General features: G+C 44.1%; 1 protein-coding gene across 1 annotated transcript; it reads left to right on the top strand.

The window, feature by feature from the left end:
- Positions 1 to 2519: 2519 nt before the first annotated feature.
- On the top strand, positions 2520 to 18753 carry TGM7 (transglutaminase 7; the record flags this gene model as incomplete). The annotated part of the gene is made up of 12 exons (XM_039232888.1): positions 2520 to 2718; positions 3396 to 3641; positions 4255 to 4373; positions 6072 to 6200; positions 6289 to 6466; positions 8975 to 9113; positions 13238 to 13341; positions 13682 to 13924; positions 15376 to 15702; positions 16091 to 16251; positions 18228 to 18361; positions 18594 to 18753. Coding segments are annotated over 12 exons (2139 nt in total), but the record flags the coding sequence as incomplete, so codon positions are not given.
- Positions 18754 to 20544: the final 1791 nt, after the last annotated feature.

Raw genomic sequence — 20544 nt, 5'->3', positions numbered from 1 at the left:
CCATGCACTGCAATCTTAGCCATGGTGAGTAAGGCATCTTCCTTCTTCTTCCTCCTCTTTCCTTCCCAAACCACCCTGCCTGAGTAAAGGGAGAACTGAGCTGCCCTTAGGAACTAGCTGTGGACAGCAACCAGGAAAAGGTTGCCTCCCCCCCCCCCCCCCCGGCCCCTATCCTGTTTTCTCTTGTGAAAGTGATGTGAGCACTCCTATGTGCTCTTCATCGCCTCTTTCGGGTATCTGATCTTTCAGGGTGGAATGGCCACTGGATGTTATACATGGGGTGGAGAAGCTTCCTTTGGAGGCTCCATAGTTCCTGATATGAAAATGTCAGGTCCCTAAGGGAAAGATAAGATACAGTCAGTTTCCACCAGTATCTAGGCCAGTTGCTTTCAAAGTTTTTGACTCTGACCCACAGTTTACATAATGACCCAGTTACACATAAAAGTATTCTTGTGCTCCTTATGCATGCTACATTGTGACATTTTCTTTTTTAAAAAATATTGGTCACACTTCTCTGAATTGATGTTGCAAACTACTAATGGAGTGGACCTGTTTTAAAAAAATGCTGTTAAGTAACTCAAAGGCATCCTGACTTTTAGATCTCGTCCTGACTTTTCTGGTTCTAATAATATAATTATTTAAGTGACTAATTTACATCAAATGGTTAAAAAACTTTGTACTATTTGATCTAGTGATTCATCTTTGAATCTGCCTCAATGGAAGATGGTTACAAGAAGGGGGATCAAGGGACCATCACCATACACATTCTGTTTTTAGCCAAATGTTTAACAAAGTTGTGGGAAAGAGGCAAATACGAAAGTTGGATTTGATTTTAGTCTGTGAGGGAAAATTTAAACACCTAATCCAATTTCCTCAGGTAAAGTATCAGATGTTGTTACAGCTAGTTGAACAACTATACTTAAAGAGTATTTCCTAACAGCTTAGCATTAACCTGGAAGAAAGCTCCAACATGACACTCCATGGCATCTGACTTAAGCCCTAATGCTTAGAACCATCTTATTAGCAATGCCTTGGATGAAGACCAGCAAAACAGTTTAGGCAATCCCCAGATGGCAAGGTAAAGCATTTGGGTGAAAGAACTAGGATTTAAGATCCAGCCAGGTAGGAAAGATGGGCCAAAACTGTCAAAGTGAACTAATTTAGCAAAAATGTAAAGAATCTATGTAGAAGTTCAGAATATGAATGGCACAAAAACTGGTGGGCACTAAAATTAGTGTTTCCTCTAGGATGCTGTTTGGCAGCATTCTTGGTCTCTACCCCCAGTTGTGACAACCAAAAATGTCTCCAGACATTGCTACATGTCCTCCAGGGGACAGAATTTCTCCACTGGAGAACCAGTGAGATAAAGTGATGGGCTACTAGGGAAACAGATCAAATGGATTTTTGTTTACGGTAAGCACAGTAAATATCACTAGCAAAAATAACCCAGGGACGCTTGAGTGGCTCAGTCAGTTAAGCATCAGACTTTGGCTCAGGTCATGATCTCTCAGTTCATGGGTTCAAACCCTGTGTCACACTCTGTACTGCCTGCCTCACTACACCTCAGAACCTGAAGCTTGCTTTAGATTCTGTGTCTCCCTCTCTCTCTGCCCCTCCCCCCCCACTCACATGTGCTCTCTCATTCTCTATCAAAAATAAAAATAAACATTAATTTTTTTAAAAAAAATAACAAAGCAAATACAATCTGAGGCAGTGTCATGACTAGCACGAAGAGCAATTAATGATTATTGAGTGCTTACTCTGTACCTGCCGTTACCATAAGTCCTTTACCTGTGAATCCTCACTCAATGCTCACATGGATCCTATAGAATAGATATACCACTGTCTCTGTTTTGCAGCTGAGGACACTGATGTCTAGGGACATTAAGTGACTCGTCCAAGGTCTCATAGCTAAAGTAGTGAGAGCCCACACTCTGGCCCATTGTGCTAAGAGAGTCTTTAAACTGTATATTAGGTACACATGCAGTAGCATCCTTGGAAGAGTCAGTGCCCTCATACACCCAGAACATGCCTGAGAGGTGAGGAAGAAGCTACCTACCCAGCATCTTAAGCAGTGGCTTTCCTGTAGCTGAGGTCCCAGCCTCCAGTCAGCTCACTGACTTAATTCATACAAAATTCTAATATGCTCTATCAATGGGATAACAGAGTAACTTTTGGAAAGATTGTCAAGAAAAAGTGGATAGTAGTATGTGGTGGTGCTTCAAGGGTTAAGTTTCAGTTATCTGGAAAGCTTTCTCTTCCTGGGACCCTAATTCTTGAGATCTATAGCTGTGGGTCTGGGTACAGAGATCACCAGGATCACAATCTTCCCACTCCAGGGTCGGGGCCTGTTAAATTGCTGAGGCTAAGTTGGGAAACTAGCAGGCTGGGGTGGCAGAAGGGCTAAGGTCTGGAGGGGAATCCTACCGAGGTCGGAGCCAGGTGTCACAGAATGATGGAGAAGTATCTGGGAATGCTAAGCCCGGGGAGCCGCAGCTGGGCAGTGACATGTCTCCTCTCCCGATCTGCCTCCAGTGGCAGCCTTGGAGCTCATGTCTGTCGACCTGCAGAGTACAAGGAACAACCAGGAGCATCACACGCAGGAGATGGGCCTGAAGCGGCTCATTGTGCGCCGGGGCCAGTCCTTCCTGCTCCAACTACAATTTAGCCGACCCTTCCACTTTGGGACAGACTACCTCACCTTTGTGGCTGAGACCGGTGAGTTCACCCTGTCCCAAGGTAAAATTCACCTGTAGGGCTCCCACTTCTCCTTCCTGAGTGCTCCCTCCACTCCCTTTTCCTGGGATCCCCAGGCCTCTGTAAGTGCTCACCTGGTAAGTAATGTTAAGGAAAGATTTGGCCAACTCGGCAAATTGAAACTGTGATAATCACAGCTTTTTTTTTTCTTTTAATTAATTTTGAGAGAGAGAGAGAAAGCACACAAGCTGGGGAGAGGCAGAGAGGAGAGAGAATCCCAAGTAGGCTCCAATGTGGGGCCCAATGTGGGGCCCAAACTCACAAAACGTGATATCATGACCTGAGCTGAGATCAAGAGTCCGATGCTTAACTGACTATGCCACCCAGGTGCCCTGATAACATCCAATTTTTAAATGCACAACAGGTGCTGTGCTAAAACATCATACATATTATTTTAATTATTTAATCCCCATGACAGGAGTTTCAGCTTTCAGGTACTATGATGATCTCATTTTATAGATAAAAAAACTAAGACCCACAGATCTTAAGTGGCTTGCCCAAAGACACCCGGTGGCAATAAAAGCCTTAAACCAAAAGGATTAGTGAGTGGTGGAAGAAGATGAGGGTCCTCCTAGCCCCCTGGAATCATGTCACATAGGTTTTAAACCTCACTGAGGGGTCATTTGTCTCTCACACAGGACCAGCGCCCACGGAGCTGCTGGGAACACGAGCCACCTTCTCCCTTACCCAGGCTCGACAAGGAAATGTCTGGAGTGCCTCTGACTTCACCACTGACACCAACTCGCTCTTTGTCTCCCTTTTTACACCAGCCAATGCAGTCATTGGTCCCTACATTCTGAAGATAGAGATCTCTCAGGGTCAGGGTCACCGTGTGACTCACCCACTGGGGACTTTCATCCTGCTTTTTAACCCCTGGAATGCAGGTACAACTGCTTCACAGCTGTAATGCTATCCTGATCCACTGGGAAGGCTCAGCAAGGTTCTTCCCCAGAAGATAAAAGCAGCTTATCTATGCCATATATATATCCATGTGCTGACTAAAAACCAAATTTAAAAAAAGAATTTTAATGGCATGATGGAAAAGCTTGTGGTGTGATGTGCAGTGAAAGAGATTAGGAAATGGAACATAGTGTGATCCTAATTGTATTACATATATATGGACAGAAAGAGTAGTAGGAACACACCAAACTGTAGCGGTGGGTGTGTCTGAGTAGTGGGAATGAGTGATTTTCATTGTCTGCGTTCTGTCATCCGTATTTTCCAAATCTCTACAATAGGCTTTCATTTTTACAATCAGAAAATGATCATCATTATGTTTTAAAGTACAGATTATATCACTGGCCTCTAGAAGAGCATAGTAGACTTTTAAGGGGTTCAGTCTCGATTTCTATTGCCATCAACCCATCCCTTTCCCTATTATCTAGCAACACAGTGTCATTACTGTATTCTATTGTATTGTATTGTATTGTATTGTATTGTATTGTATTGTATTACTCTCTTTGTCTTTTGCCCCCTCCACTACTCTTAACCACTCAGAGGATGATGTCTACCTACCAAGTGAAATACTACTGCAGGAGTATATAATGATGGACTATGGCTTTGTTTACAAGGGTCATGAAAGATTTATCACCTCCTGGCCCTGGAACTATGGGCAGGTAATACTGTCACCTGAAATTGGGTCTGGGGCAGGTATCCTTAAGCTTATTCTTAATCAACTCTATTAGCTCACAGAAGGCCACTAACAAATGTCAGAGTGTGTGGTGCTGGGCCAATTTCCAACAGTAAGTGGGGAAAGGAAGGAAGGGGAGATGTCCTTCAAGTTTTTAATATTTTATATAAAAAGCTTAAAACATAATCCAAGTAGACAGGCTACTAAAATGGACCTATCTCTCAGTTCCAGGAACGAGCAATTTATGGTGAATCTTATTCCATCTATACCAGGAGTTTACAAACTAGAGTCCACTGAATGTTTTTGTGTGGTCCATGAGTTAAAACAGTTCTCGTGCTTTTAAACTGTTGAAAAAGAACTAAAAAATTTTTTGTGGTAAGCAAGTTATATGAAGTTCAAGCTTTAGTGTCCATAAATAACATTTATGGGAACATTTTATGGGAACACAGCCATGCTCATTCACGTCACTTAAGTATCCCCTGTGGCTGTGTTAATGTGGTAGAGTTGAGTAGTTGAGACAGATACCCTACAGCCTGCAAAAGCTAAAATACTATCTGGTCTTTTACAAAAAATGTTGGCCCGTCCCTGGTCTATACTGTCCCCATCCCTCCTAACTCATCACTGGGAAGTTCTGGAAGGAATTTATAGATACCATATCATTTAATCCAGTAATACTTCTGATTATAGCTCTAAAAGATAACAACTCTTCCTGAAAAGAGAAGTTTCACTTCCTGAAAAAGTGAACATTATCATAACTGAAAAAATGAACAATTCTCTAATAACATCAAATATCTAGTCATTGTACAAATGGCAGGACCTTTGGATCTGGGCAACGGGCAACTTTTCCACTTTCAACCAGCAAACGAGACTGGTATACTTTCTGCCTGCCTCCCACTGACATCTCAGCCCCATCAACACTCACCAGGAGGATGGTGGGGAGGGAGCGGGGAGCCTTGCTGAGGAAGACCAGTTGCTGTGTTCTCCAACTTTGACAACTTGTGTGATTTTTTGAAACAGAGACATACATCTGCATCCTTATCTCTCTCTCACCCACCTGTGCACATAACAACTGCAAAGACCCAGCACTGTCCACACTTCACATAGGCGTATGTCTCAAGTATCTATTATAAACTTATATTGTGAGCTTACACTGGCTTCTCTTGGGTTTCCAGCTTCAGCTGAACTCCTCTACTTGATTTCAAGGGTCCACATACTCTTCTCCCTTGCCTCTCATGGCTGCACTGTATTTATCCATCTGATCTTTCCTACTCCCTCATGTCCTCCAGAACTGAAAACCTCTAAGCCCCTGTCCTTGGCACCACCATACTCAAAGACCTCAGGTGAACATCCTCATCCTGCTCTCTTCCTGTCTACCTGGATCTTCAAAGCCTACTGGTGCTAATGGCCTTCTCTGATCTCTTGGTCAACAGGGATCCCTCACTTCCAAATTCTGTTTGCATTTTCCATCAGAGCCACTCAAGTTCATTTTCCAGAATTCTGAATCTCTTACACTCCCAATTTGATTTATAAGCTCTTTGAAGGCAGGACCTTGTCTAATATTTAACCCCATCCTCATCCCCAGCACATATACACCATCCCTCAAAGCCTGAGTTACTGACTTGAAGTTTCAGGATGCGAGATATTTTTACTCTTCTCTTTTCTCTCCCTTGAAATCCCTTGGAAGTTTGAAGAGGACATCATAGATATCTGCTTTGAGATCTTGAACAAGAGCCTGTACTTCTTAGAGAACCCATCCAAGGACTACTCCCAGCGGAATGATCCTGTATATGTCTGCAGGGTGGTGAGTGCCATGGTAAGCACAGAAGCTCTCCTGCCCCTGTCTGAGGACAATTTGAGCTTCCCTAAGACATTGTGGCTACCCCCCTGTCTGTCCTTTGCAGATCAACAGCAACGATGACAACGGTGTGCTGCAGGGAAACTGGGGAGAGGACTACTCCAGGGGGGTCAGCCCGCTAGAGTGGAATGGCAGCGTAGCCATCCTGAGGCAGTGGTTAGCCAGGGGCAGGCAGCCTGTGAAGTATGGACAGTGCTGGGTCTTTGCAGCTGTGATGTGCACAGGTGAGTGAGGGAGATTGGGATGCAGAATCATTTGTTTAATTTTTGTATGACTCTTTGAAATCAGGCTCTGGTTATGTCCATTTCCACATAAGTTAACTGTGGCCTGCCCATAGCCCCACAGCTAAGAAATAGTGCACCCAGGGACTCTCACCCAGCACACTCCATAGTCTTGGGGAGTCCTGCATATTTTCCTAGGAGGGAGGTTGACCTGTTGCAATCATTCTGCAGTCTCCTTGATGGCAGTTAGACTATTAAAATGGTCACCTGGATAAAGAAAATGTGGTCCCAAAGTGGCAGCAAAGGCAGCTTCTCTCTGCCACTGCTCAGGTTTCTCCACTCCCGGTGAGCCTGGAGTCAGGGAGAGCTGGAGGAAGCTTCAAGTGCAAGCAGATGGTCTGGGAAAGTCTTATCCCACCTGTGGGCAGAGCTGGCAGCTCCCAAATACTTCTTGGAGAGTTTCTTGAGGGGTTACAATAAGAGATTTGCTACTTTGCTAACTACTCACATGCAGCATCAACATTTTATGCAGTATCACTTACTTACAATTTAGTGCAAAGGTGTGACTGAATTATTTGTGAAGATGAGGGAAAGACAATACTGAGATGCCTTCCTATCTTCCCCCACGCAAGGCAGGAGTACCTTATACAGTGCTACCTGTTACATTGTGGTGCTCAATCAGTGTTTGCTTAGTGAATGGGCTGACTCCAAATTGGAGGATGATGGAGCACAGAACAGGGAAGACAGAGGCAGAGGCCAAAGACAAAGTTCTAGATTTTTCTGAGAGGAGCAGCATAGCTTGATAGTTATGTACAGGAGAGGAAATGTTTAAATCTGAGTGTTCAAATCGAGTGGCCTCACTTTGCTCATTCATTTTCCCTGAAAAATGCTCAGCACAGCACCAGTATTTAGTGTAGCCACATTTGCCTTGGGCTAGGAAGTCGCTGGCGAGGCAGGTGCTGTAGAGGAGGGCTTGTGCCCCTTGGCCCTGGGATGAGAGGGAGAAGGTCTAGGTCTGCATCCTCACTCTACCTTGAAGCCTCTCCCCACTCCCAGGCCCTAGAGTTCTGGGGCCATTGAAGTAGGGGACAGCTGCTCCCACCACATGGCCTCCAGCCACTTGCAGCCATGGTCTAGCTGTCACCCCTACAGAGAGGTTATGAAAACTCAAGAGATGTGCTGGGAGCAGAGAGGTGACTGTGAACACATGCATGACTCCCTTTGAGGCTCTTGAATCAATAGTAACAGAAAGATTGGTCAATCTCAATAGTCCGCTTACTTTTCAAAGCACTATAATCCTCCCAGCAGCCTCAGGAGGCACCCTCTGCTTGTCCTGAACTGGAGAGGAGTAGGATAAACCTCTGTCTAAACTCCTCACCTAGGGGGCTAAGGTGGGGACCTATGTTCCAAAGGTCACATCCAGCTCTTGGCTTGATTTTACTTAGCCTTGGGCAAATTGTGTGTGTGTGTTTGTGTGTGTGTGTGTGTGTGTGTGTGTGTGTGTCTGCGCTTACATGTGGTGGTGCTGTGGGTGGTAAAATAACTGCTTTGTGTGAGTAGATCTTAACTACTTATGTGAAATCTTAAGATCTTAGCTTAAGATCAGCTTTTAGGACACATGGATGGCTCAGTCAGCTGAGCCTCCAACTTCTGCTCAGGGCATCATCTCAAGGTTAGTGAGTTCAAGTGTCCCATTGGACTTGCTGCTGTCAGAGCCTGCTTCAACTCCTCTATCCACCTCTCTCTTTGCCCCTCCCCCACTTGCATTCTCTCAAAAATAAATAAAACATTAAGAAAAAAAGATTGTAACCCAGATTTAAAAAGTCTTTGTAGTACTATCCTGTGAAGCCACTAGAGGATGCTGTTGCCTTATCAAAGATGGCTAATGCCTCATTGTACAAGCAGGTTCTCTGTCTCTGGTGTCTTCCACTTACCTTTTTAAGTCTATCTTGTCCTATCCTTTCTCTGATTTCTGTCTTACCTCCTCCATATCCTTGTATTCCAGTAGAATTAAACAGTCAGAATTTCAGAATTGAAAATCATCTGTCCAATTCCTTATTTTGTTACACACAAGGAGACTAAGGCCCAGAGAAGTTAAGCCACTTACCTAAGACCACACAGCTTCTTTTCTGAAACTGGCCACAGCAAAGGCCTAAAGTTTTTAAATTTTCTTTCAAATTAGTAAATATTTTAGGTTCTCTGTTTTTAATTTGGAAATCTGCTAAATGGAAAAAGCCCTAAATGATAAGTTGAGCTGCTTATTGTTGTTTTAAGTAACCCTCAAATGATTTCTTTTTCCTAGTGGGATGGAAACCATCAATGAGGCAGGTAGGCAGCAGGGTTCTGGGCCTGGGTGTAGTGCTCTGAGAATAAAGAAGTTACAGGTATGGATCTGTAGGAATCCTGGCTGCCTTTCTCTCCTCTAGCTTAAAAGTTAGAAAGCATGCATGGGGAGCTAATGATTCTGCTTGAAATTAACTCAGTGATTCTCCATGTTTCCTTTCTTTTTAGTAATGAGATGTTTAGGTGTTCCAACCCGGGTGGTTTCCAATTTTCGTTCTGCACACAACATGGACAGAAACTTGACCATTGACACCTACTATGACCAAAATGCAGAGATGCTGCCTACTCGGAAGCGAGACAAAATATGGTAAGGGACATGGTCTCAAACACATCTCTGCTCCATGTTAGGAAAGGTAGGGGAGCTCTGACCTTGTTCTCTCTGGTCTTGAGGCAATTTCATCCTGTACCTTGTTACTGTGGCCCTGAGAGCAATTCCCTAACCTAGGAGACTGTTCTGGCTAATTAGATCATCACACCAAATTCCTCTCAGAAATAGAAGACTATGGAATAACATTCTGAAGTCCACAACCAAATGAGTAGATTGTGTGTTCTGTGAATACTAACTTCAAAATATGTATGCATCTTACAGATGATACTTCCTTCTCTGAGTCACTCTGTTTGTGCCATTCTCTGTTTCTTCTCCAGGCAAAGTTTCACTTGCTGCTTCTGCCTACTTCCTCAGTCTCTCCTGCTTCCTCCTCTATCCACCTCACTCCCTCTCTGCATGCATGCATGCGTGCGTGTGTGTGTGTGTGTGTCTTCATTTCTGGATCTCTGATCTCTTCCCCTTGTTCCCTTCTCCTCTGCTGTAAATCTGATGTCATGTTTTTCTTTTTCCAGCCAGTTTCCAGGTAAGATCTTTGGGTTGTGTGAGAACTAGTGACAACCTTTGGAGTCCCTCCCTCTCTGAGCTCCTAAAGGGGTGAAGCACCCCCAATTCAATTAGCAGTGGCGTATCTGAGAAAGCTATATCACTTATGTAGTGTTCTGAGTGTGAATGCATGAGCTGAATCTAATCATGAGGAAACCTCAGAACAGCTCAAAATGAATATCACTGTGGCAAATAAATACTGTATTCAAAATGTCAATGTAATAAAACAAAGGCTGAAGAACTGCTCCAGATCAAGGTAGACAAAGGAGACTGGACAACTAGATGCAATGTGTAATCCTGGACTGAATGGTAAAGAATATTATAAAGGACATTACTTGAATTCTACCAAACATTTAAAGAAGAGTTAACACCTATTCTCTTGAAGCTGTTGTAAAAAGTAGAAATGGAAGGAAAACTTCCAAACTCTTTCTATAAAGCCACTATTATCTTGATTCCAAAACCAGACAAAGACCTCACTAAAAAGGAGAACTATAAACCAATTTCCCTGATGAACACGGATGCAAAAATCTTTAACAAGATATTAGCCAATGGATCCAACAATACATTAAAAAAATTATTCACCACGACCAAGTGGGATTTAGACCTGGGATACAGGGCTGGTTCAATATCTGCAAATCAATCAATATGATACATCACATCAGTAAAAGAAAGGACAAGAACCACATGATCCTCTCCTAGATGCAGAGAAAGCATTTGACAAAATACAGCATCCTTTCTTGATAAAAACCCTTAAGAAAGTAGGGATAGAAGGATCATACCTCGAGATCATAAAAGTCATATATGAAAGACCTAATGCTAATATCATCCTCAATGGGGAGAAACTGAGAGCTTTCCTCCTAAGGTCAGGAACAAGACAGGGATGTCCACTCTTGCCACTGTTATTCAACATAGTATTGGAAGACTTAGCCTCAGTAATCAGATAACACAAAGAAATAATGCAGATGACATGCTACTCTATTTGGAAAACCCAAAAAATTCCACCAAAAACTGCTAGAGCTGATCTATCAGTTCAGCAAGGTCACAAGATATAAAATCAATGCACAGAAATTGGTTGCATTCCTATACACCAATAATGAAGTGACAGAAAGAGAAATTAAGGAATCAATTCCATTTACAACTGCACCAAAATCCATAAAATATCTAGGAACAAATCTAACCAAAGAGGTGAAAAATCTATACACTGAAAACTATAGAAAGCTTATGGAAGAAATTGAAGAAGATGCAAAAAATGGAAAAATATTCCATGCTCCTGAATAGGGAGAACAAATGTTGTTAAAATGTCAAAACTACCCAAAGCAATGTACATATTCAATGCAATCCTTATCAAAATAACACCAGCATTCTTCATAGAGCTAGAACAAATGACCCTAAAATGTATATGTATGGAACTAGAAAAGACCCCGAATAGCCAAAGCAATCTTGAAAAAGAAAAGCAAAACTGGAGGCATCACAATCCCAGATTTCAAGCTGTATTACAAAGTTGTAATCACCAAGACAGTATGGTACTGGCATAAAAAGAGATACTCCGATCAATGGAAATGAGATCAATAGAGAACCCAGAAATGGATCCACAAACATATGGCCAACGAATTTTTGACAAAGCAAGAAAGAATATCCAATGGAATAAAGACAGTGTCCTCAGCAAGTGGTGCTGGGAAAACTGGACAATGACAAGCAGAAAAATGAACCTGGACCACTTTCTTACACCATACACAAAAATAAACTCAAAGTGGAGGAAAGATCTAAATGTAAGACAGGAAGCCATCAAAATCCTAGAGGAAAAAGCAGGCAAAAACCTCTTTGTTCTTGGCTGCAGCAACTTTTTACTCAACACATCTCTCTGGAGGCAAAGGAAACAAAAGCAAAAATGAACTATTGGACCTCACCAAAAACAAAAAGCTACTGCACAGCGAAGGAAACAATCAGCAAAACTAAAAGGCAACTGATGGAATGGGAGAAGATATTCGCAAACGACATATCAGATAAAGGGCTAGTATCCAAAATCTATAGAGAACTTATCAAATTCCACACCCCAAAAAACAAATAATCCAGTGAAGAAATGGGCAAAAGATATCAATAGATACTTCTCACAGAAGACATCCTGATGGCCAACTGACACATGAAAAAATGCTCAACATACTCATCATCAAGGAAATACAAATAAAACCACAATGAGATACCACTTCACACCCGTCAGAATGGCTAACATAAACAACTCAGGCAACAACAGATGTTGGCGAGGATGCGGAGAAAGAGGATCTCTTTTGCACTGTTGGTGGGAAGGCAAACTGGTGCAGCCACTCTGGAAAACAGTATGAAGTTTCCTCAAAAAATTAAAAATGGAACTACCCTACAACCCAGGATTTGCACTACTAGGTATTTATCCAAGGGATACAGGTATGCTATTTCAAAGGGGCACATGCACCCCAATGTTTATAGCAGCTCTATCAACAATAGCAAAAGTATGGAAAGAGCCCAAATGTCCATCGATGGATGAATGGATATAGATACACACACACACACACACACACACACACACACACACGCTGGAGTATTACTCAGCCATCAAAAGGAATGAAATTTTGCCATTTGCAACTGCGGGGATGGAACTAGAAGGTATTATGCTAAGCAGAATTAGTCAGAGAAAGACAAATATATGACTTCACTCATATGAGGACTTTAAGATACAAAACAGATGAACATAGGGGAAGAAAAGCAAAAATAATATAAAAACAGGGAGAGAGACAAAACATAAGAGACTCTTAAAAATGGAGAACAAACAGAGTGTTACTGGAGGGGTTGTGGGAGGAGGGATGGCTAAATGGGTGAGGGGCATTAAGTAATCTACTCCTGAAATCATTGTTGTATTATATACTAACTTGGATGCAAATTAAGAAATAAATAATTTTTTTAAAAAGGGCATTCTTTGGTCAGTTGATAAAATTGAAATATAGACAGTACATTAAATAAAAGTATTATATCAATAGTAAATGTGTGAGGTTGATAAGTGTACACAGTTATGTAAGGGAAAATCTCTATTCTTAGAAAATATACACTGAACTAAAAAACAAAAGAAAAAAATGTATTGATAATCTTCATATCCATACTGAAAGAAAGCCAATGATAAAGCAAATGAAGCAAAATCTGAACAATAGATGACTTGGGTATATGGGTATTTTTTGTAATTTTTAAAAATGCTTATTTATTTATTTTTTAAAAATGCTTAAATATTTTTATATATTAAGAGCATGAGTGGTGGAGGGGCAGAAAAGAGGGAGGCAGAGAATCTGAATCAGGCTCCAGGCTCTGAGCTGTCAGCACAGAGCCCAACGTGGGGTTGGAAATGATGAATTGCAAGATCATGACCTGAGCTGGAGTCGGACATTTAACCAACTGAGACACCCAGGCGCCCCATATAATAGTGTATGTCAACTACACTTTAGTTATTAAAAACAATAATACAAAGCATTCAGTATAGTGTCTAATACCTGGCAAATCTGGGAAAATGTGAATCTTCATTTTCTTACTCTTTTCTGTAGGAATTTCCATGTGTGGAATGAGTGCTGGATGATCCGGAAAGATCTCCCACCAGGATACAATGGGTGGCAGGTTCTGGACCCCACTCCTCAGCAAACCAGCAGTGGTGAGAGGACCATTGTGTAAGGTCTGGGCTCCGTCGGGAGGTTGATCACATGAGCAGGATGCCGGAAAGGGGTTGTATGTTTTCTCACATTGCCTTCAGCTGGGTGACCCAGATGAATCACAGGACCTCTCCGTTGTTTCCTCACCTGCAAAGTGGGGAAGATGATAAATTCCACTTCACAGGTGGCTGTGAGGATCAGATGAATTTGCGGGAATCTGAGAGTACTTGGTGCATGAGGGTGTTCTCCATCCTATCCCCTTCTCTGCCCTTGCCACCACCAGCCAGCCCAGTCCACATGCTAGCAGCTGTCAGCTGTCCTTAACCTCTGTACCCTCCACAGGGCTGTTCTGCTGTGGCCCTGCCTCTGTGAAGGCCATCAAGGAAGGAGAGGTTCACCTGCCCTATGACACCCCGTTTGTATACGCTGAGGTGAATGCTGATGAAGTCATTTGGCTCTTCAGAGATGGTCAGGCCCAGGAAATCCTGGACCATAACACCAGTTCCATTGGGAAGGAAATCAGCACCAAGATGGTAGGGTCAGATAAGCGCCAGAACATCACCAGCTCCTACAAGTATCCAGAAGGTGCGTGGGGCCCAGGGGATTTGGGGGTAGGTAAACACAACCTCCTTTCTGTGCTTCCCAGTGAGGATGGCTCACGCTTGTTCAAACCATCACCACCTGATCACCTCCTCCTTATGGCAAACACCCAGGGGTTTTCTTGGACCCTGGCCATGTGGCCGTAGGGTTGCTAGATTGAGCAAATAAAAAGAGTGCCCAGTTAAATCTGAATTCCAGAACAATTCAGATAAGCAAATATTTTGTTAGTATAAGTGTATCCCAAATATAGTATGGGACAAAACAAAAATTATTAAACAAAAATTATTCATCATGTATCTGAAATTCAAATTTACCTGAAATTCAAATTGAATGTTCTTAATTATATCTGGCAACTCTGTCCTAGGGTCATATCATGGTCTCCTTGTGTCATGCAGTGAGGGTGACAGCAAGGAGGGAGGGAAAGGACCTGGCCTGTGGAAAGGAGTAGATGTCCCTGTGGAGAAGGCCAGGGTGGCATCAGGCTGCCTGAGTACCAACCAAGGTTCTGCTATGTTCTAGCTTGTAAGCCTGGATATGTTCTTTTTTTTTTTTTTTAATGTTTTATTTATTTCTAGGAGAGAGAGACAGCGTGAGCAGGGGAGGGTCAGAGAGAGAGGGAGTCACAGACTGAAGCAGGCTCCAGGCTCCGAGCTGGCAGTCAGCACAGAGCCCAACGCGGGGCTCGAACCCACAAACCGCGAGATCATGACCTAAGCGAAAGTCGGAAAGTCGGACGCTTAACCGACTAAGCCACCCAGGCGCCCCAAGCCTGGATATGTTCTTAACATCCCTGTGCCTCCACTTCTTCATCTGTAAAATGGATTAATGATACTTCAGAGGGCTGTTGTGAGGGCAGATGAGTGGATACACAGAAAGCAGTTGGAGCAGTGTCTCTGGTGCATAGTAACTGTACTAGAGAAGTCCACAATTTGGGATCAGTTGAGGTTCAACCTGAATGTTGAGTAGACCCCAGGAGCAAGAGATGAAGCCCTACTTAGAAGACTTGAGCATGTATTTTAGAAGTGAGAATGCTGATGGGGTGGGGGAGAAGCCTTTTGCTTTGATGATGATGACATTGATGATGGTGACAATACTGATGACAAAGAACAATGCGAGGTACTTACATTCAGCAACTCATTTAACTCAAATTTTTGGCAACTCTATGAGGCAAGGAGATATATCTGGGTTATAGATGAAAGAACTGAGCACCAAGAGATTAAGGGACTGTAGCTGAGCACGGCTTTGAATGCAGCATCAAGCAATATACCAACCTCCCTGTTCTCAGCCATGATGCTGTGTTGTCTCCTTAGCTATTCGTGTGGGTGGGGTTTTGGGATGGGAGCTGGAAGTTTCTGGGTGGCTTGTTTCCCAAAGAAGGGGACTGGTCCTCTCAACCCCTCCTCACTGAGGTCTTTCCTGGCTTTCTTTTCTGCCAGGATCCCCTGAGGAGCGATCTGTGTTCATGAAAGCTTCCCGGAAAATGCTGGGCTCGGGAAGGGCCTCTTCGCCCTTCTTGGATCTGCTGGGGTCCAGGGGCTCTCAGGATCAGCCAGCCCAGCTGCAGCTTCACCTGGCCAGGACGCCTGAGTGGGGCCAGGACCTGCTGCTGAAGCTGCATGCCCTGAGGGTGCCAGACAGAGTCCACCCCCGGGGGCCAATCAGACTGGTGGTGCGCTTCTGCGCACAGGCCCTGCTGCACCAGGGTGGCACCCGGGGGCCCCTCTGGAGGCAAACAGTGCACTTGAACCTGGACTTTGGGGAGGGTGAGTATGAACAAGGCCTGGAAACACACCTATAAGGATGGGAGCTGTGGAGTCATGAACAAAGCTGGGATGGCTCAGCCAGATTAAACAGAGATCCCTGCACCCCAACACACACACATGCCGGGCAGTGAAATTGTTGTTGGCAGGGGGTCGCATATGCCATGTGCTGTGCCTCTGACACCATCCCACTAGGTGAGACATAGCAATGACCTCTGGTGGCAGAAGGTATAGGTTAAGTACACTGTATCTTTCTCTTTGTTATACACACAAACATACTTTCACACACATACAACTCACACACATATTCTCTCTCACATATACACATTTTCTGTGTGTGTGTGTGTGTGACTTTGTTTCCAGACTCAAGATGTCTTTTGTCTGTGCTTAGAGATACAGTGGCCGCTCTTGCTACCCTATGACAATTATAGAAACAAGCTGACAGATGAGAAGCTGATCCGCGTGTCTGGCATTGCCAAGGTGGAGGATATGGGGAGGTCCATGCTGGTCCTAAAAGACATCTCTCTGGAACCTCCCCACCTATCTATTGAGGTAAGGTGTCTTGGACAGAGATGGAGCCCAGAAGCCCCTTGACACACCCAACCCAGGGGCTGGGGCTACAGCAGTGAATAGGACACAATTCCTGCATCAGACACCAAATAGATCAAAGCACAGTATGATGTTGTCTTGTCCTCTGTGCAAAGTGCTGGGCAGAGTGGAAGTTTTCCCAGAGGAGGTGACATTTTGCGGAGGATGTATAGGAAGACACTGTACAGCAAAATGAGATGGAGATGAAAAAATTTTAAGTAGGGGAATAGCTTTGCAGAGGCAGAGAGACAGGAGGGGCATGGCTGGGAGACTGAACAGAGGAGCCGGATTTGAGAAAAACCACAAGTCAAATTCCAAAAGTGACTGCAGATAACACAGGGTTGGCAGGGAAGAAGGAGGATGTATGAAAGGTGAGCCTCGAACTTTGAGTTCCAAGATTGTGTGGCTGGCAAGGTCATTACAGGTGGAAGAAGGATCAATGGAGGGCAGAAAGGTTCCCTATCTCTCATTACCCAGGTTTTCTTTCCCTTGAAGCGTCCTTTCCCCCATCTCCCCTCCTGTTCTAAAGGACTTGCCCACTGCCTGGTCCCAACCTGGCTTTGTACCTGCTGGATTTGTTAGTGGCACACTCCACCCCCACCCAGAATGAGTGGCTCCACATCGTAAACCATGTGACCACCTGACAGTTTTCACCTGGGCATGTTGTCAGGCCACAGTGCAGCAAATAGTGGGCAGAATCACAGTCTAGTGCTGAGGCGAGGACCCTGCCTCTGTTACCCAGAGCCCTGTTTACAAACAGGGTCCAATGCAAACACATCAGAACCCGAGTAGCCTATCAATTGGTTCCCACAGTTAAGGGACCTGGGGATGATTTGTGTGAGTATGAAGAATCAGAAAGACATTTTTGCCTGTTCTACTTTGATGCCCTCATTAGAGTACAAGGGATTTGTTTCTTTCATTTGGATTTTAGAGAAGTCAGGGTGCTTTTTCTTAATTCTCTTTTTGAAGCAGAACATGACTCGAGTATGATCTGGGTGGCCAGAACTCATTTTAGTTCAATATACATTCATCAAACATCCATCACTTGGCTGGCACTGCACTAGACACCGGGCTCTAGAAGTGAGTAGGATAGAGTCCCTGCCTCCCACTCACAGGGCAAGGCCATGCTTCCCTAGGACACAGACCTCACATGGGATGTACAGAACACAGAAACTCAGAGTGTTTCTATTGCCAGAGCAACATGGGGGAAAGATCCTGGCTGGGATCTAGGACAGCTGGGTCAGGTCCTGGCCCTGCCATATCATGTGATATTGACCTCAGAAAGATATTGCTGGGGCACCTGGGTGGTTGAGTCGGTTAAGCATCTGACTCTTGGTTTCAGCTCAGGTTGTGATCTCGCGGTTCATGAATTTGAGCCCTGCATCAGGCTCTGCACTAATGGTGGTAAGCCTGCTTGAGATTCTCTTTCCTCCTCTCTCTCTGCCCCTCCCCCACTGTGCTTTATTTATTTAAAAATAAAGATATCACTGATAGCATATGAATGGCGAATATGTCACAACTTCTTCTCCCATGCCTGTGTCAGACACTACTAATCAGTCATAACTCTGACTCTGGATTTGTCCTCAGGATCCTTTTCAACATGCCATTTCTATTAGCCGTGATTAACAGATTGGGGCTGGCACTTAAGTTGAACTCTAATTGCCATCCTGAACTAGATGGGGGGAGAGAAATAAATTTCAACTTGGTGCCAATTCCCAACTGGTGCTGGCTTCCTAAAGTATTGTGACCTTCTAAGACAGGTCAGGATTGGGTTAATCTTGAATACTCTCAATTTATATTCTCCTCTCCCAATTGCAGTGTTTTTGGAGTAAGTAAGCAGTCCCTAATGGTGAAGAGAAGGACAGTGGAGTGAGGGTACTGAACTGGAGTGCAGAAATGAGGCCAGTTGCCCACAATATCTCTGTCTTCTCTTCTCACAGGTATCTAAAAGGGCTGAGGTAGGCAAGGCACTGAGAGTTCACATCACCCTCACCAATACCCTGACAACTGCTCTGAGTAACTGCACGATGGTGCTGGAGGGAAGTGGCCTCATTGATGGGCAGATATCCAAAAAGTAAGTACCGTCTGTCTCATGCTGGTCTCTGAGAAGAGGTACCTTGTGGGGTCATACGCCGGTCCTTTGTCTCCTGGATGGTGCCTACTTGCCCCACTTTCCCACCCTCCTCAGGGAAGGTTGACATTGGTGGTTGTGTTGGGGGGTGGGAAGTGCTTGCCCCAAGAGGGGAAACTAGATCACCCATCCCAGCAGTTACATAAGGCTGCAACGGGCTCTTTTTGACTTTCAGCATTGGGACTCTGGTGGCTGGACACACCATTCAAATTCAACTGGACCTCTACCCGATCAAAACTGGACCACGCCAGCTGCAAGTCCTCATCAGCAGCAATGAGATCAAGGAGATCAAGGGCTACAAGGACATCTTTGTTGCTGCAGCCAGGGTTTCTTGAGCCCCGCCCCACCCCACATACCCTCCCAACCCCCCAGTCCCTCCCTGAACCCAGCACCCCTCCTACTGCTCCCTTCTTCATCCCACAGCCCCTTCCCAAGCTCCCCTCCTGATACCTTTCCAGCCCTCTCGCAGACCCACCTTGGTCTTTTTTGCTCCTGAAGGTGTAATGTTATCTTTGCTCCTTCTCTGTCCTCTTCCCAGCCTGCTTAAGGGTGAATGAAGCACTATTAGAACGTGTGTGCATCTTAGGAAGAGACAATGAAGAAGTCTTAATTTATCACCAGTGTTCTTTCTTCTTTGCTAACAATCTACTTATTGTACTGGCTGGTACTCTGGCCTGGCTGTCAGCTGTGTTGGCTGGGCCCTCTCTGCTCTTCCTCTCTTATCTCTCTCCTGCTATAAGGTCCCCAATCACAAAATAAGCCCGATATGATCCCCTTTAAATCAGTATCTCTGGAATTATGAATCCCAGGTCTCTCCATTTAAATTGTTTTAGTGAGCCTGCAGATGGAGGCTGAAGGGAAGTCTGGGGAGGGCGGCCTAGAAGGACAGTGACTGCCACCACGGTGACGGGCCAGAGGTACCTTGGAGGACCTCTCTGCTGCCGCCTGAGAGCACAGGGGTGGCTGGGCAGGGCCCACTCAAAATCTTTTGTGCTCATTCTAGATAATTTGGAAAGAGCAGAAAGGTGAAAAGAAACAAAAGAAAAATCACCTATAGCTCCTCATCCCAGAAGAAAGCTCTGCTAACAGTTTGCCACATATCTTTCTGGTCTTCCCTCCACTATTCATTGTGCTTTTTAAAGTTATCATTTGGGGCACCTGGCTGGCTCAGTTGGTTAAGTGTCTGACTCTTGATTTCAGTGCAGGGCATGATCTCACGGTTTGTGAGTTCAAGTCCCACATTGGGCTGACAGCACGGAGCCTGCTTGGGATTCTCTTTCTACCTCTCTCTCTGCCTCTTCCCCCTCAAGTTAAATAAATAAACTTAAAAAAGAATAAAGTTATCATCGCATGGCTATCACTAAAAGATAAGAGATAATAAGTGTTGGTAAGGATATGGAAAAAAGGGACCCCTTGTGCACTGTTGGTGGGAATGCAAATTGGTGCAGGCACTGTGGAAAACAGTATGGACATTCCTCAAAAAGTTAAATATAGAACTACCATATGACCCAACAATCCCATATCTGCATATTTATCCAAAGGAAATAAAATCACTATCTTGAGAAGATATCTTCACTCCCACGTTTACTGCAGCATTATTAACAATAGCCAAGATATGGAAACAACCCAAGTGTCTGTCCTCGGATGAGTGGACAAAGTTGTTCACACACACACACACACACACACACACACACAGTAATATTAGTCAACTATGAAAAAGAAAGGAAATCCTGTCATTTGCTATAGCATGGATGGACTTTGAGGGCATTATGCTAAGTGAGAGATAAATCAGGGAACAACAAGTACTTTATGATATCACTTATCTGTGGAGTCTAAAAATGCTGAACCCTAGAAACAGAGTGGTAACTGGAGGCTGGAGGTGTGGGAATTGGGGAGACGTTAGCCAAAAAGAAGAAACTTCCACTTGCTAGATAAATAAATTCTGGAGACCTAATGCACAGCATTGTGATTATAGTTAACAATAGTGTATTTTATACTTCAAACTTACCAAGAGACCAGGTCTTAAATGTTCTCACTGTGAAAAAGAAATAACTGTATCATGATGGAGGTATCAGTAACACTACGGTGGTAACATACTATAGTATATAAATGTATCATATCAACAT

Source organism: Hyaena hyaena, unplaced genomic scaffold (genome assembly GCF_003009895.1).
Source record: "Hyaena hyaena isolate Hyena2069 unplaced genomic scaffold, ASM300989v1 scaffold_70, whole genome shotgun sequence".
Classification (NCBI taxonomy): Eukaryota; Metazoa; Chordata; class Mammalia; order Carnivora; family Hyaenidae; genus Hyaena; species Hyaena hyaena.
This window is presented reverse-complemented; position numbering and strand designations above follow the sequence as displayed.